The following is a 15,858-nucleotide window of genomic DNA, read 5'->3' on the forward strand; positions in this document are numbered from 1 at the left end:
GCAACAGCATAATACTGGTTATTGGGAGAAAGCTGGGTGGAGGTGAGGAAGCAATCCTGCCGCCTGATTTTTCCCTCTAAAAAAAATTTGAAAATTCTCTTGTAAAATAAAACCCCAGGCAGCAGCAGAAAGATAGATCAGAAAACCCTCCAAATTCTCCAGTAAATTTTAAATCACCCTGCATTTAGATTTGAAGTAAATTTTACAGCCAGAACTAAAACCCCAGCAGATAGATAGCTTGGAGAGCCTCGAATTTCTTCAGAAGAACCCTGCAAGAACTGATCCTGAGGCCAGATCTTACCCTCCAAGGCCTAGATCTGGCTTCAAACAAAAATTTCTTCTCAAACCTGTAACCTGCAATAACAAAAAACCTAACACCCAGAAACAACATGTGCAAGGAAGAAACCTAAAACCCTAACAAAAGCCAGCTAAATAATTACAGTAATTACAAATTAAAGGCTCTAAATAGCCAGATTTGCCATTATGCCACAGAAATATTTTCAGAATTTTAAATTTAATGTGAGGTGCTTCAGAAAACCCTTCATGCATCTGCAACAAAAATTCTAATGATAAGCCCGGGATTAAAACTGACTAGGCTCTTTCAGGAAACGCAATCCGGGAGTTGGTTGGTTCAGCCGAGGACTTCCCCTAACGGCCGGTAAACTCAAAATTAAAGATATCCTGCACAGCTTAAATCAACCATTAACATAGAGGGAGAAAACAACAGTGAAATTCAGATCAAATGGAGATACCTGCCATTATATTTCATAATCTAAACTATCATTCAAACCCCAGAAATCAGACAAGATACCTGTGCCTAAATCAATCTTCATCGAGCTATTATCAATGGCTGAAAATAAAATTATGCATAAAAATAAAACATCTTACAGCATTTCCAGAAGAATAACACCAGCAAGATTTTCAACCCCAAAGTCTTTCTTTATTGCACAAAAAATGACTACAAGAGAGCTTTCTTTAGCACATGACTCTAAGATCGAATCTCATCTCAAATGACTCCTGACACTCTATTTAAAAGAAAATTTCCCAACGGCTAGTTCGAATGATCCATGTCAAAATGATCTCGACCGTCGATGAGGATCAAAATCCCTTTTAATCTCATCCGTCAAAATTTTTAAATGCATTTTAATATATTAAAAATTTAAATTTTGCATTTATTTTCTCAAAATTTTGACTTATTTTATTATTTTATTTTATTTTTCAAATTTTTATTTATTTTTAATTTACTTTTTAATTTTTAAATTTATTATTATTTTTTATTATTTTTAATTTTTTATTATTATTTATTATATATATATATATATATATATATATTTAATTTTTAATTTTTATTATTTTTTATTATTTTTATTGGATCCTCGAACTTAGCCTTTGAAAAAATCATCTAGGACCTAGGACTTAGGACTTATGAGGGGATTAAAACATTTTCTAACCCTCAAGACACTTTACATCATGACTTTTACAATTTTACATCTCAAAGGGGAAAACCCATTTGACATAGACCCTCATAAACCACCCAGTTCTGCGACACAAATATAATCTAGCAGATCAAGCAATTTGTAATAACCTAACCAAATAGTTAGAATTATTTCCAAATTACTTTTACATAGACTCGAAGCACACTAGGATTCCCCTAAGATTCTAATGACAAAATTCATTCCGGCTTTGGGGTTAGGCTGAAGGAAAACTCTGCCGATCATGGATCGGTGAGACAAAAAACCTTCCGGAACGTAGATTATCACTAGAAAATTAGGTTTGCCTAGGCAATTTACATACATGACTCAGATCTGCTAAGATTATTTACAATTTACACATGCAAACTGGGTTTACAACATAACATGATCGGGCTGATGATGACAGTCGAATGGCATGGACATGTCGATCTAGCGCTGTCCCTTTTTGCGAAAAAGGGGGTGTACTGCTATGGGTAGTTGACACGTAGTGGTCAACAGGTCCAATTAGGTACTGCATTCCCATCTCTTAATGTATTTAAAAGTAATGCCATGTCAAAGTAATGTAAGATAAACTTTTAGAAGTACTGGTTGCAACAAATTTGTAATGGGTTATAAGCAGACCAGTAACCACCATAACCAGGGTATTAGAGGTATAGAGTTAAAATAAAACCCCAGAAGCTACTACCCCGCGTTCATCAAGGTTGCATGTCTAACAAGGACATATAGTCAAAAATCTGGTTCAAGCCTATAAGCACATTCTCTACTACCTCAAGAAAAATAGAAAAATAATTTTAAATTCAATATCTTAACACACAAAGGCCCACACGGTGTAGCTCAATTGGCAATTGCCTTGTTATGAAGTAATATGTAAAGCATGAGATTCAAAGTTCAAATCCCCGTGGGTTAGACAAAATATATATATATATATATATCTTAACACAAAAAAACTTGTAATGTTAAAGCATCAAAACATTCTGACCTCTCAAATATTGATGGTGATTCTTAGAACTTAGAATTTGTCAAAAGCTAGAATTGAAGCACATCGAGAGGATATCTCACATCTTGCAACTTATTCTTTGGTAACATGCGGAATACAGCCTTGCGAATCACTTCCGTTGGATCCTTTGCCATCTGATCCTTCAAAGTCCTCTCTTTAAGGTGACCGATATACCTGCATGCACAAGAAAGAACACAATCATTAAAAATATCCCGATATATCAGATGTACTTTGCCAGATTCATGAACTTCCCTATCTGTAATATAAATTCTAGAGTATTGTGACTGTCTACACAAATAACTAACCTACTTTGTATGCCATCAATAAACTGTACCAGTCAATTTCCTCCCTATTATGCAGTAAAGTTACCTTTCTGTAACATAAATTCCAGATTAAGATGACTGACTACACAAACAACTAACATACCCTGTATGCCATCGATAAACTTTATCAGTCAATTTCTTTCCTGTTACACAAATATCTTTTGCATTAATCACAATGCACATATCTCCATCTTCACGGTTTGGTGTATAAGTTGGCTTATCTTTGCCTTGTAACACGACAGAAATCCGTGATGCCAACCTCCCGAGAACCTGCCATATTGTGAATTGTCAACTAAACAGAGAAAATCATAAAGCATCCATTTAAAAATTAAATGTGTAAAGACAAAAGGATCTACAATGTTCCAATAACACAGTCAAACCTGTCCTTTACAATCAAAAACCCTCCACCTGAGGCCTTCCAAGTTTATGCGATTTATACCAGCCAGAGCCCTCTGCATGTGGCAAGTGGGAAGATATCATGATGACAAATCACAACACTGTTAGAATTATAAAAAAGGAGCATCTGAAGAAGGTTCAAAAATCAATTCTTGTATGCAAGGGTTTGTAAGAATGCAACAACTTTCAAGCAACCCAAATAAGTCTGCTTATTAAAATTAAAACTATACAGACAAATATGATTTGCAGATGAAATCCTGATCATAAGGACATGGTAAGCTTGCACCAAGTAATAAATGTGCACAATATTAGGAGGATATTCCTCTACTAAGTTCAACCTACAGCACGCAAAATGATAAAGGACCATATCCATACAGTGAATCCAAACTTTCATGATTTGCAGATGAAATCCTGATCGTAAGGACATGGTAAGCTTGCACCAAGTAATAAATGTGCACAAGATGAGGATGATATACCTCTACTAAGTTCAACCTACAGCACGCAAAATGATGAAGGACCATATCCATACAGTGAATCAAAACTTGTATTAGCTGCGTGGATTTAATTTTACCTAATTGACTCATGGTGTATCTTCATCACATTAATCACCTTCTGGTTGATTAATGGGCAGTCTTATCTAGGAATAAATATCAATTCCCAAGTCCACTATAGGAATTTTAACAGGTGATCCAATTAGCATTAGGATTGGGTCAAGGGATTGGCCCATTCATCAAGGTTGATCAGATGATCATCTCAACAATATATTTTTTAGACTTTTCTGAAGCATTATCAAATGTGAATTCTCACCAAGACTTTCGTGTGAACATAATCTCAGGTGTAAATTCTTATGTCTTTCCACTGATAAGAAGCTGTTGAAAATGGCCTGTTCAAAAATGGCTAAGTTCTTAACATTCAGCAGAAGCAAAAATATAACAACCAATCTCATAAAATGACACAAACAGTGTAGAAAATCCAGGAAATTTAGCAACTGCTAATATGAACAATCTGAAAACTAGTTTCTTTTCATATAGACACAGAATTTCTCTACTTATTTTGCAGCACAATAGGAACAGAATTAAATACACAATCACACAATTCAACAACACAATTTTTCTAGGGAACCCAATTGGGAAAACCCTCTACTTGATTGAGAATCTTATTGAAGAAGAATGGGCAATAGATCTCTTACAATACAATAGAGAATACAATGATCTCCCTACTTGAACTAAGCTTGAAACAATCTACAAGACCCCTGATCTGCTTGCCTTCTTACCTTGCCTGAATGAGCATGAAATCCTTGCGCAAATCCTAGGAAATAAGCCCCTATTTCCTAGTGCATGGCCTACTCCTATTTCTTAGGAATTAGCCCCTATTTCCTAGCATATTCCCAAGGCAATTCTTCCTTCTTCAAAACTTGCACAAGCTCCTCTTGCATGTTCTTTCCCTCACAAGCTCAAAAAATCATGCTCAAGAATGAATACAATTGTGCCTTCACTCCTCATAAGTAATTTGAATGGCTAAATCTAGCAAACTATATTTTAGGAATTGATTTTGTGATTGATGAGTTAACTGAGTTGAACTAACTCATGCAACTCGTCTCATCTCAATTCTAGAACTTGAGATTCAGTCACTTGTCCTTTTCCCAAATTAACTCGCACTAGAAGACAACAAACTTGGCCTTCCACTTTTGTACATTAGTTATCTACTTCATAACTTGTCCTAACTTTTAGGAACAAATCCTAAATTATATGAATTTTGTCCTAACTTATAGGAATTAGCTCCTAACTTATAGGAATTCGAGCATGCTAAGGAAGAACTCGTTGAGGTCCCTTTGATTAAGGCACAAATCAAGGAACCTTTCTCACAACTATTTTCAACAAACAGATTCTTCCCAACAAAGTTTTTCATTATTGATCCAAACTTATGTGGGCACCCTGTTGAAAATACTAAGAGGGGGTGAATCACTATTTCTCTTACAATTACTAAATTTCAAAGTATTAACAATAAATTAAAACATAAATCATCAACACATCACAAGAGCAGTGCACAAGAAATTTTAGGTGGAAACCCTTTTGGGAGAAAAACCATTGAACAATATACAATATATCTCAACTCCAACTGAAGGGGAAGCTCCAACTTCCTAGTACTCTAGAAAAGCATTCAATTTATCAAGAAGCTCCAACACCCTAGTTTACCAGCGCCAACTGGAAAGACGCTCCAACGCCCTAGATTTATCAATTTCAATTGAAATGATGCTACAACACCTTGCGAGCTCCTACTTGCCCTAGCATCACCCTGCCACCCTGAAGTATTTTCAGGCTCCAACCTGAAGGAGACTTCACTCTCCTACCTTGCACCACACAACCACACTGAATAAAAAAAAATAGAGAAATAGATATGGGCTCCCATACCAGGGGCAATGACCCACTTACAAAGGTATTCAATAAGCCCCTTTACTATTGATGTATACTTCAGATGCTTAATTACAGAACTGCCCCTTGTAGACTGTCAATTTTCACTTCTCAGATTGTAATACTTGATGATGCCTTTCAATCAAATCATATTTCATACCTCAGGCTACTAATGTAGAGAGTGCCACTATTGTGCCTGAAGATATCCTTGAGTGATCTCAAGTCTGCTTGTGCCACTAACTGCCAAGAATATGCCTAAAGATGTCACTGATCTACTTCAGACTTTGCTAAGAGTTCTGCACTTGAAGATGCCCTTTCTGCCATTGATTGCTTCCAGTTCTCACGTTAGCCTTTCGATCTAATAATACTTCAAATTGTGAACAAATCACCCCTTAAATTTGAGAAGCATTTATTCAAAGTTTGATGCAACAATTGAAGATGTTATTGATGCCATTAATAAATAGATCCAAGACAAACTGCACCTATGGAATCAATCCTAAAGATACTCTTAATATTTTCTTTCCTTTATGAATAGTCTTTGGCCTTTCCTTAAGATGATCCAGTTAACACGTTGCTCCTTACTCTGCTCTTGAGACTAGTCAATCAAGAATCTTATACACCTTTTGTAACAGATCAAGCCCTAACCATACAAATCTTATCAAATTGTCCTCTCAAAAGGAATTTGATGCGCTAAATCCTAAGTCAAACCTTGAATAAATGCAAAGATAGTTTCTTAAACAGGTATGCAACATAACTCAGATGACACACCCTGATGTACAATCAATTATGCCTCAAATTTTAGTCTCGAAAAGGAGACTAATACAGGTCCAAGAGGAGCATTCAATGGTAGATTCAAAATGGTCTCAGTTCATCTGAAGTAAGCCTCCGCATCACAGATCCGTGCCTCAAAAAAATTACCTAGCAGGTCCAAAAGGCCCAACACTACCCTAATATCAAAGACCTGAAATTATCTTAGGGCCGAGTCTCAGAAGATGGCCTCATGCTATCACAAGTATCCACAAAAAATAATAAAAACCAGGCCTAGAAACTTCAATAAATGATGCCAATGAATGCCATTAAAATGACCCAAATAGAGCCTTAATGATCGTAATGGAAGAGATGGAAGAAGAAGAAGAGATGCTTCAAATGATCGTGAAGACAGCGATCGTCCTCAAGAAATTTTAGGTATGAAAGGAATGCTACTACTAGTCAATCTGAATATATCCTTATTTCTGCTCTTTCTAGTTCCTCTCCCCCTGATACTGGGGACGGTTGGTTGATAGTGGATCCTCTCATCATCTCTCTGGTTATAAGGAGGTTCTCTCTAATTTGGTAGAGAGGGAATCCAATTTGAAGATTATTCTTGGAGACAACTCCACTCATCTTGTTAAGGGCTTTGGTTTTGTAAAATTTCATCTAGACTCTAGGGAATTTGTTTTGCTTCATGATGTAATGCATGTGTCGAGGTTGAAGAAGAATTTAGTATCTATATCTGCCTTGGACGACAAAGGAATGAGGGTAGCCTTCATCAAAGGAAAAATACTTACCTCACCTATGGGATCTCCTATGAGAGATGCTTTCACATTGGGATCTAGATTTAAAGGACTCCATAGAGTTACTGGAAGACCTCTTCTAGCAATGGTCCATGATACTAATCATCAAAGTGAGTTGTCGCACCGGGGATTCGCTCATCTACATTATGAAGCTCTTCCAAAATTGAAGAAGTTAGTCTTTGGGATCCCTAATGTTCAAGCTCAACATGATGGAGTATGTCCAGGATGTGTCACCGGAAAGAAGACAATGGGACCATTCCCCTCTAGCAAAAATAAGACTAATGACATCCTCCAACTCGTTCATTCTAACATATGTGTACCAATGTCTGCACATTCTCTTAGTGCCCATCTCTACTACATAACCTTCATTGATGATTTCTCAAGGAAGACATGGATATATCACTTGAAGCATAAGGAGGAAACCTTCGATATGTTAAAGGATTTCAAGGCTTTGATCGAAAATAAAATAGGGAAGAAAATTAAGGTCTTCAGGTCTAACAATGGTGGAGAGTACATTTCAAAAGACTTCATGGATTTTTGCAAGAAGGTATCAAGAAGGAGACTATTGTGCCCTATAATCCCGAACAAAATGGAGTGGTTGAGAGAAAGAACAAGTCTATTGTGGAAGTTGCCTGTGCTATGCTCCATGATCAAAAGTTGTCAAAGTTTCTTTGGGGTGAAGCACCGAATACAACAGTATATGTTCAAAACATGGTTTTTCATCAAGCATTGGACAATAAGACTCCCGAAGAAGTATTCACGGGTGTCAAATCCAACATTTGTCATCTTTGGATATCTAGTTGCCCATGTGCAGAAAGACAAAGGAAACAAGTTGGAAGCCACTAGAAGAAAAAGTACATTTGTTGGATATTGTGAAGATTCCAAAGCATTTAGAATATATATTCTTGGTCAAAGGAAGGTTGAAATTAGCAGGGATGTAACATTCAATGAAGATGTTTCCCTTGGAAAAGCAAGGGGCCTTCCTCTGCGTCCTCCTCCTAAGAAGGAAACTGAAGATATGGATATTCTAGAAGGTCCTTCCATACTAGAATCTAAGAGACATTGTTGATGATCCCGTGGAGCCCATGGACCCTTTGGATCCATGTGATCACCCTGCCACAAAGAGGCCACTTTGGCTCCATGACACATTACAAAATTTTTAAAGACATGTTGTTGCCTGTGGAACCTTTAGAGAAAGCAAGAAGTCGTGCAGGTATCAGGGATATGTTGTAGCAATGAGCAATATGATTCAAGTTGAGCCTCACACCTTTGAAGAAGTCGTGAAAGAACAAGTCTGGAACGATGCTATGTTTTAGGATATTCCGACCAGTGAAACAGGAATCGCCGATTCTGGCGATTAATCGCGAGTATGAATCGGCTCGGCGGCAAAAAGTTCCGACTTGAAACTCGGCGAGTCAACTCGCGTTGACCGAGTTTAACTCGTGGTCAACGCGAGTTTGACTCGCGATTCCTGCGATTTACGCGACTCTGCGATTTTTTAGCGAGTCCCGCCAATTTCACATAGGGTTTTCGGTTCCGGTTTGCGTTTATAACATGCGTCGTGAATTGTTTAACGGTGATACTGGTGCGTGTTTCATTGGTTGATAGCGCAGAGGCAGAGTGATACTGATAGCAGTGAGCACAGTCCCGAGTCCGCAGTCTTCACTGTTCAGTCGACAGACTCGACACCGCAGCGCCACAGAGCAGCATTCGAAGCCGCAGAGCCTGCGTCACGCGTGAGCCTTCAGCGGCCAGCCTTGACGTAACAAAGAGGTAGCTCGGGTTTTATTTACACTAACCAAGCTCCATGCATTTCTCAAATCATATTCGACATATGTAATCTACAATGTTGCAAACTGGAGAGATATACAACGCTTGCCGAGCATATTGCGACGTAAATTACAAATGTGTAATTTGACATAAGTAACATCAATGTGCTTTCCTAAAGATTAATGTGTTTTCGGCGTTTGAGTCACCATCATATTGCTGTTCAATCCATTAAAATTCTACCTTAACACTGTCAAGTTCGCCAACATGTGTTGTGCAAGCTCGAGTACATGTATTCCTTTCACACTGATTGTGTTCTCATTTGTTCCTAAAGATAGGAAATCTCTGTAGCCACAGTTGTGTCACCATCTTCATGCCAACCCACCTGCAACCTTCATTACCCTGCATCCTTTTGACTTACCAAACAGACAAGTAACTGTTGCTAAGGTGTGTGCATGAGTTTGGCTATGGGTTGAAGTGTGCGTTAGATGTCAAGACTCAAAACAAGTAATCAACCTTTTAGAACTTACCTCTACACATGCATTAGGAGTCAGGACTCACCTCCAGCTAAGTGTGTCCCCATTCTTGCATGATATATATCGAAGTCTTATGATGGCATGCACCTACTATGTGTTGTCCTAGAATGCATCCTCATGCAGTCTCAAGATATAAAAGTTACCCTCTCTTGATGCATGCACCTTCAAACTGCTGTAAAAGAGGAAAGTGTGCTGCTATGTTGCAGTGATTAGTGTGCCTTCTTTAGCTAATCAAAACAGTTCATATCCTCTTCATGAATGTGCCCTGTGTATAAGCAACTTTTCGCTGCTTGTTTCAATGGTCTCCCTAGTTCCTGCAAGACAACATGTTAATGGGCCTCCCTAACACCAGATCCATACACTGCTGATTCAACAGAGACCATATTTCTACCAGCAAAACCTGAATACTGTACAAGCCTACAAGGCTTCTTTCATGACTATCTTGGTTCACACCAGAGGAGTGAAATGTATGAGAATTTGATCCATATACAGATCTGAGATGACCCAATGCTCTACCCATACTACCCAGTCAGAGTTACAGATATGAGTGTTTCACTGTTTTGTCCATATGTCAAAGTTAGAGGTATGGGTGATCACTGATTACTGATTAGTCTAATTTCTTCCAAAACTGTATGTGCCTTATGATAGAGAGATGGCTGCCCAAAGGTAACAACACTTGGATATGCTGTAATTTTCTTTGGACGTTACCTGATGGCAGGAACTGGCAGCATAAATCCCTGTGTTTTCTTTTGGGGGCAGACCAAATTGATGGCATTGGTCCAGCAGAAAGGAAAAAGAGGGGTTCTGTCTTCATTTAATTTTTTAAATTTCTAGCATATTTTAAATTTTTGGATAATTTTTAAATTTGATTTTTTGTTGTCTTTCACAGGAGCCACAAATTAAATAGAAGCCAGACTCCAAATCTTAACAGAAGCCACAAATTAAACACAAGTTCAAAGCAACAACAATCCCGAGAGAGCGGGACTTTGCTTGGTCTTATTGTGACAAGATCCCAGAAAACCCTTGCTCCTTTGTAAATTTTGCAAAAAGGAATGCAGTGGAGGCATTTATAGATTCAAGTTCCACCTTGCAAAAATACCTGGCCATGATATAGGTATTTGCGGCAAAGTTGACGAGAATGTCCAATACCAAGCAGCCTTGGCCCTTGATATGTTAGAGCAGCATAATGCCAAGAAAGCAAAGCAAAATGCTGAAATAGGAAATGTTGGAGTTGATACTTTTTCTGCCACTAGCCACATGTCACCTCAATCTGTTGAATCCTCAATGCCGTTCCCAAGTTTTCCACACATGCCTCCAAGGCCAAGTCAAACTCAAAGCCATGGCAGTCCTTCAACAGCAACTCCTTCCTTCAACAGTGGAGGTGGAAACATAAACACCTTTTTTGCTCCCCGCACAAAACCCGGTTCCCAACCTACCTTGGATGGCACTGGTTGGAAAAAAAATATCCATAGTCAAGCAAGGAAGGCCATTGCTAACTTTTGGTACTATTCTGACATACCTTTCCACTGTGCCAGAAGTCCTTATTGGCAAGCTATGATTGATGCAATTGCTGCTGCAGGTCCAGGGTTCAAAGCCCCTACATCAGAGAGCCTTAGGACAGATATGTTGTTAGAGAGTGTTGAAGATGTCATGCTTGTGCTAGCTGAGTTTCGTTCATCATGGGTAGAAACAGGGTGCACCATCATGAGTGATGGATGGACAGATCAGAGGAATAGAACTTTAATAAATTTCCTTGTATCTTGTCCCGCAGGCACAATGTTTCTCAAGTCAGTGGATGTTTCATATAAGGTTAAGACTGCCCAACTTATCTGTGAAATGATGGAGGAAGTCGTTCAAGAAGTGGGAGAAGAAAATGTTGTACAAATTGTCACCGATAATGCAGCGAATTATATGGCTGCTGGTAGACTTTTTGAGATGAGGCACCCCACTATTTTTTGGACCTCTTGTGTTGCCCATTGCATAGATTTAATGCTTGAGGACATTGGTAAGCTTCATTGGATACATGAGGTTGTGGAGAAGGCAAATCCATAACCAAATACCTATACAACCACACTATTGTCCTATACACTATGAGAATATACACTGAAGGTAAAGAAATTGTTCGACCTACAGTGACTAGATTTGCAACAAATTTCATATCTTTGCAATCTGTGGTTGATCAAAAGATAAATCTAAAGAGGATGTTCTTGGGACCTGAGTGGATGGGATCTAAACATTCCAAGACCCCTGAAGGCATCGAAATTGTTGCACTTGTGTTTAATGATGGCTTTTGGAAAGATGCTGAAGAGATTATTATTGTGACGGAGTCCCTTGTTAGAGTTCTCAGGTACTTTTAGTCTTTTAACTTTTTCATTTTTTAAATTTCATTTCAAGCTTCTTTTTATTTACAATGTTTCATATTTCTTTAAATTTGAATGCTTGAACTTTCAGGATGGTTGATGGTGACAAACCCGCTATGGGTTACATTTATGAGGCGATGGATCTCGCAAAGGAGGCCATCAAAAGAAGATATGGGGATGATGAGACAAAGTATACGCCTCTTTGGGACATTATAGATGCACGTTGGGATAGGCAATTGCATTCCCCCTTACATGCTGCTGGGTACTTCTTAAACCCACAATATTTTTATGATAAGAGCAAATTTAATGAGGATGGGGAGGTTGGCAGAGGACTTATGACATGCTTGGAAAGGTGCTTCCCTGATCCAGAACAACAAAGTCGTGTCTTTTCCCAACTACAAGATTATAGGGCACCATCTAAATTGTTTGCCTATACCAGTGCTATAAGACAAAGGTCAAAGATGTTGCCAGGTACCCAGCTTGAAGGCTTCATCAATTCATTAAATTTGTTTAAACTTTATTTTGTATGTTAAATGTTTTATTAAATTTTCTTTTCTTTTTAAGTTTTTACTATTTACTAATTTGGTACTTCTAGTCTTCTACTCACAAACCCTTACCACTTGCTAGGTCTTTGGTGGCAAAACTTTGGTAGTGATCGCCAGATTTGAAGAGATTTGCCATTCGAATCTTAAACCAAGCATGCAGTGCTTCAGGTTGTGAACGCAACTGGAGCATGTTTGAGAAAATACATTCTAAGAAGCGCAACCGATTGACACAAAAGCGCTTGAATGACCTTGTATTTGTCCATTACAATCTACGACTTCGCAACAAACAAATACAAGGTGAGATTCGAGAGCTTGAATTTGAAGGTTTCATAATCTAGTTCATACTTTAAAAGTTTAAAGTTCAATCTTCAAAGTGAAATTTTAATTCACATTTCAATGTCTCATGATAATGACAGGTATTGATCATTCACCAATCGACCTTGAAGAGTTAGATTTGCAAGCTACAAATGCGGCAGAATGGGTTCAATTAGATGAGCCTCCTCTTTTCAGCCTTCATGACTTGGAGAACTTTGAGAGTCAAGCAAGCGAAGGAGTGGGAGGAATCGCTTCTAGTTCTCACTCTTAAGAGTCTTAGACTCTTAGTTGTTGATTTTTTTCTGATTAGTATGCAGTTTTTAACTTTTTTGTAAACTTTTAGAAGCATATGCTTCTAAGGACTCAAGACTCAGTGCTTTGGATCATGTGTGGACTCATAACATATATGAGATACTTATTTATTCATGATATTTTGGACATCTATTGATATTAATATATTATGCATTGTTTGGACATACCTTTACCCAATATTAATGAAAAATGGTTTTTTTAATTCAATATATGTGTATATTTTTATTTAATGAATTTGCCGATTTTTTCCCGATTTTTTCCCGATCCGATTAAAACTCTTCGCTCTTTTGCCTCGCCGATTTATTGCCGATTCCGAGTCTGGTAACATTGATCCGACACATAGGAAATAGTTAAGTATAACTTGGTCTAGTGTAGAGTTAGGTAAAGTGTGTTTCTTTACTATGTACTTTTGTAATTTACAATCCGACGGTCACGATATGTAGTGATCCGACGGTTCATTCTCTCCTTGATATTACCGACACTTGATTCGTGGCTTAACACCCGATTGGTCCATGATCTCTATTTAAAGAGCATGGAGGGTCATTTGTAGGGTAACTATTCATGAGAGAAGCTTATGTAAATTTTCATTATTTTATTAATAAATTGCCTGAAGTGGCAACGTTGGCTCAGGGCGTGGACTGTTTCCCTCTTTGAGGGTTTTAACCAATGTTGCAATTATCGTTATCGGGATATTATCGGCGAGGGGAAAAAATCGGAAAAAAATCAGTAAAAATCGGGAAAAAATCGTAAAATACAAAAATATTCATTTTTTTCAATTTTTTTAATATCTAAAGCATCTAAAACATAAAATAAATACATTGACACATAAATATGATAAAAGAACTAATATATAAGATGTTTAATATCATTTCTAGTGCTACATCACACATAACAATGAATCATGTCCTGAACAGTAAGTCCCGACTCTTGAGTCTCAACTCAACCTCAAAATATCAAAAAATATAATAATGTATCTCATATCATGAGCCATAATGTCATATACAATGAAATGAACCAAATAACTAAAGTCTAATACTACTGATTTCCTCTGCCCCTCTTGCGAGAAAATGCAATAGTTTTCCCTTTCCCTCTAGATGTAGATGTCGGTGGAGTTGGCAGTGGACTCTGCTGTGCTCTAGAAGCTGAAGAACTAGGAGCTACAGGAGGTAGACCACGTCCTCTACTGGTGACAGGGGTAGCCTGGGTAGTTTGTGTCACCTCCTCCTCCTCGTAAAAAAATCGGAGAAAAAAAATTATTTTTTCCCAAAAAGTTGCGATTTTTTTCAATTTATCACGATTTTTTCGTGATTTTTTGAAAAAAAAAAATAGCATAAAAATTGGGCGATAATATCGCCAAACTCAAAAAATCGCGATTCGCCGATAATATCACGATTTTCGCAACACTGGTTTTAACCACGTCAAGAATACTGGTGTATTGCTCTGTGATCTATTTGTGAGCGATGTCCTTTAGTGTTCTATCTGAGGAACTTACCCTGTAAATTCCTACATGGTATCAAAGCTATTTGAGGGCCACATCCGTTGGTGATCCAAATTTGAAGCCGGTAGAACTGCATCCGACTGTCGTTTCCTAGATCTATTGTTTCTGACTGCTTTCGGGCCGAGAGGACTGCTCTATTGTGTTAGGAGCATCTGTTCCAGTGAGGAACCCCTTTTGTTTCACGTGAAAAGGTTTCTGGTAGCCCTAGCTACGTCATTTTTAAGATCTGGAGGTATACAGTGTTTATTTGCAGTTTTTAGTTATTTTCTCTCTATTTATTTATCTCTTTGTTTTCTATTACCGGATCTATACCTTTCATTTCTGCGTATGCTCTTTGCCCCGCGACTCTATGCGATCTGGGCAAATCAGAAACAGAAAGGAAGGATTTTTTCTCATGTGTATGCTCTTTTCCGTCATGCCTTAGTGTGATCTCGGAAAATCAAAAACATTGAGAAAAAATTTTAGTTTCTAGGTAAAGCTAACTTCAAACCATAAGGTTTGTTTTTTTTGTATGTCCGTGTTGAGTTTTGTGGTTTTTGTTTTGTAGGCAAAAAAGAGCTTTCTCAAGTAAGCACGCACCCCAAAGCTTCAGTGACTAAAAAAAAACCCCCTTCCTCTTTTCCAAAAATTACTAACCTTTTAAACTAGCTCACTTGGTCCAAAGTTACTTTATGAGAATAGAGGTCTTGAGTTCAAGTCTTTCTTTTTGTTGAGTTACTTTTTCAAAAAGCACATGTAGCTTATGTTTTAAAGTTACTTTATGTAAAAGTGTTCTCACCCATTATAAAAAGTGAGTCACTTATAATTCTAAAGTCTCTTTATCTTTTATTTAAGTTACAATTTAATGGGTAGCTCATAAAGTACCATTGTAAAAGTGACTTTCACTTATTTATAAAAGTGAGTCACATAATTTTTTTTAAAGTGAGCTAATTAGATTTATGTTTGGAAAAGGGGGGAATTTTTTTTAAATATAACATTATCATTCATTTCCACACATTCACGCACCTCGTTGGCATCTTCAACAACTTTTTTTCAAAAAGCCATAACTTCTTCATCTGGAAGTCGTTTTCAGAGCCGTTTTTTTTTAATCAGCCTAATTTTTCGAGATCTATTCATTGGAACACTTAGTTTCAGCATCTACAACTTCAATTTCTGTTAAAATGAAAAGTCCATGCCAAGTTATTCTTGACAGCACCAACTACTTCCAATGGTGGTCCTACATTATGGATTTACTTAGAAGCAAAGGTCTTTACAGAATAGCCTCAAGCCAAGAAACCAAACCTCAAGATGAAGATAAGGTAGCCAAATGGGAAAATAGGCAAGATCAAACACGTGGGTTGATAGGGATGTCTATTTCTCCAAACCTTAGATTC

General features: G+C 37.6%; 1 protein-coding gene across 6 annotated transcripts in view; it reads right to left on the bottom strand.

The window, feature by feature from the left end:
- LOC149256273 (uncharacterized) overlaps window positions 1-15,858 on the bottom strand; it is a 115,083-nt gene that overhangs the window by 39,112 nt on the left and 60,113 nt on the right. For all 6 annotated transcript variants that reach the window (XM_089460708.1, XM_089460711.1, XM_089460712.1 and 3 more), the window contains 3 exons: window positions 3,173-3,244; window positions 2,896-3,062; window positions 2,532-2,643 (listed from right to left, as the gene is read on the bottom strand). In XM_089460708.1, the coding sequence (XP_089316834.1) occupies window positions 2,532-2,643; window positions 2,896-3,062; window positions 3,173-3,244 (351 nt within the window). The remainder of the gene's footprint in view (window positions 1-2,531; window positions 2,644-2,895; window positions 3,063-3,172; window positions 3,245-15,858) is intronic.

The sequence above is a fragment of the Pinus tabuliformis genome, chromosome 7, assembly GCF_031772625.1.
Source record: "Pinus tabuliformis cultivar Carrire ecotype Pingquan chromosome 7, CPIR1, whole genome shotgun sequence".
In the NCBI taxonomy this organism is placed as follows: domain Eukaryota; kingdom Viridiplantae; phylum Streptophyta; class Pinopsida; order Pinales; family Pinaceae; genus Pinus; species Pinus tabuliformis.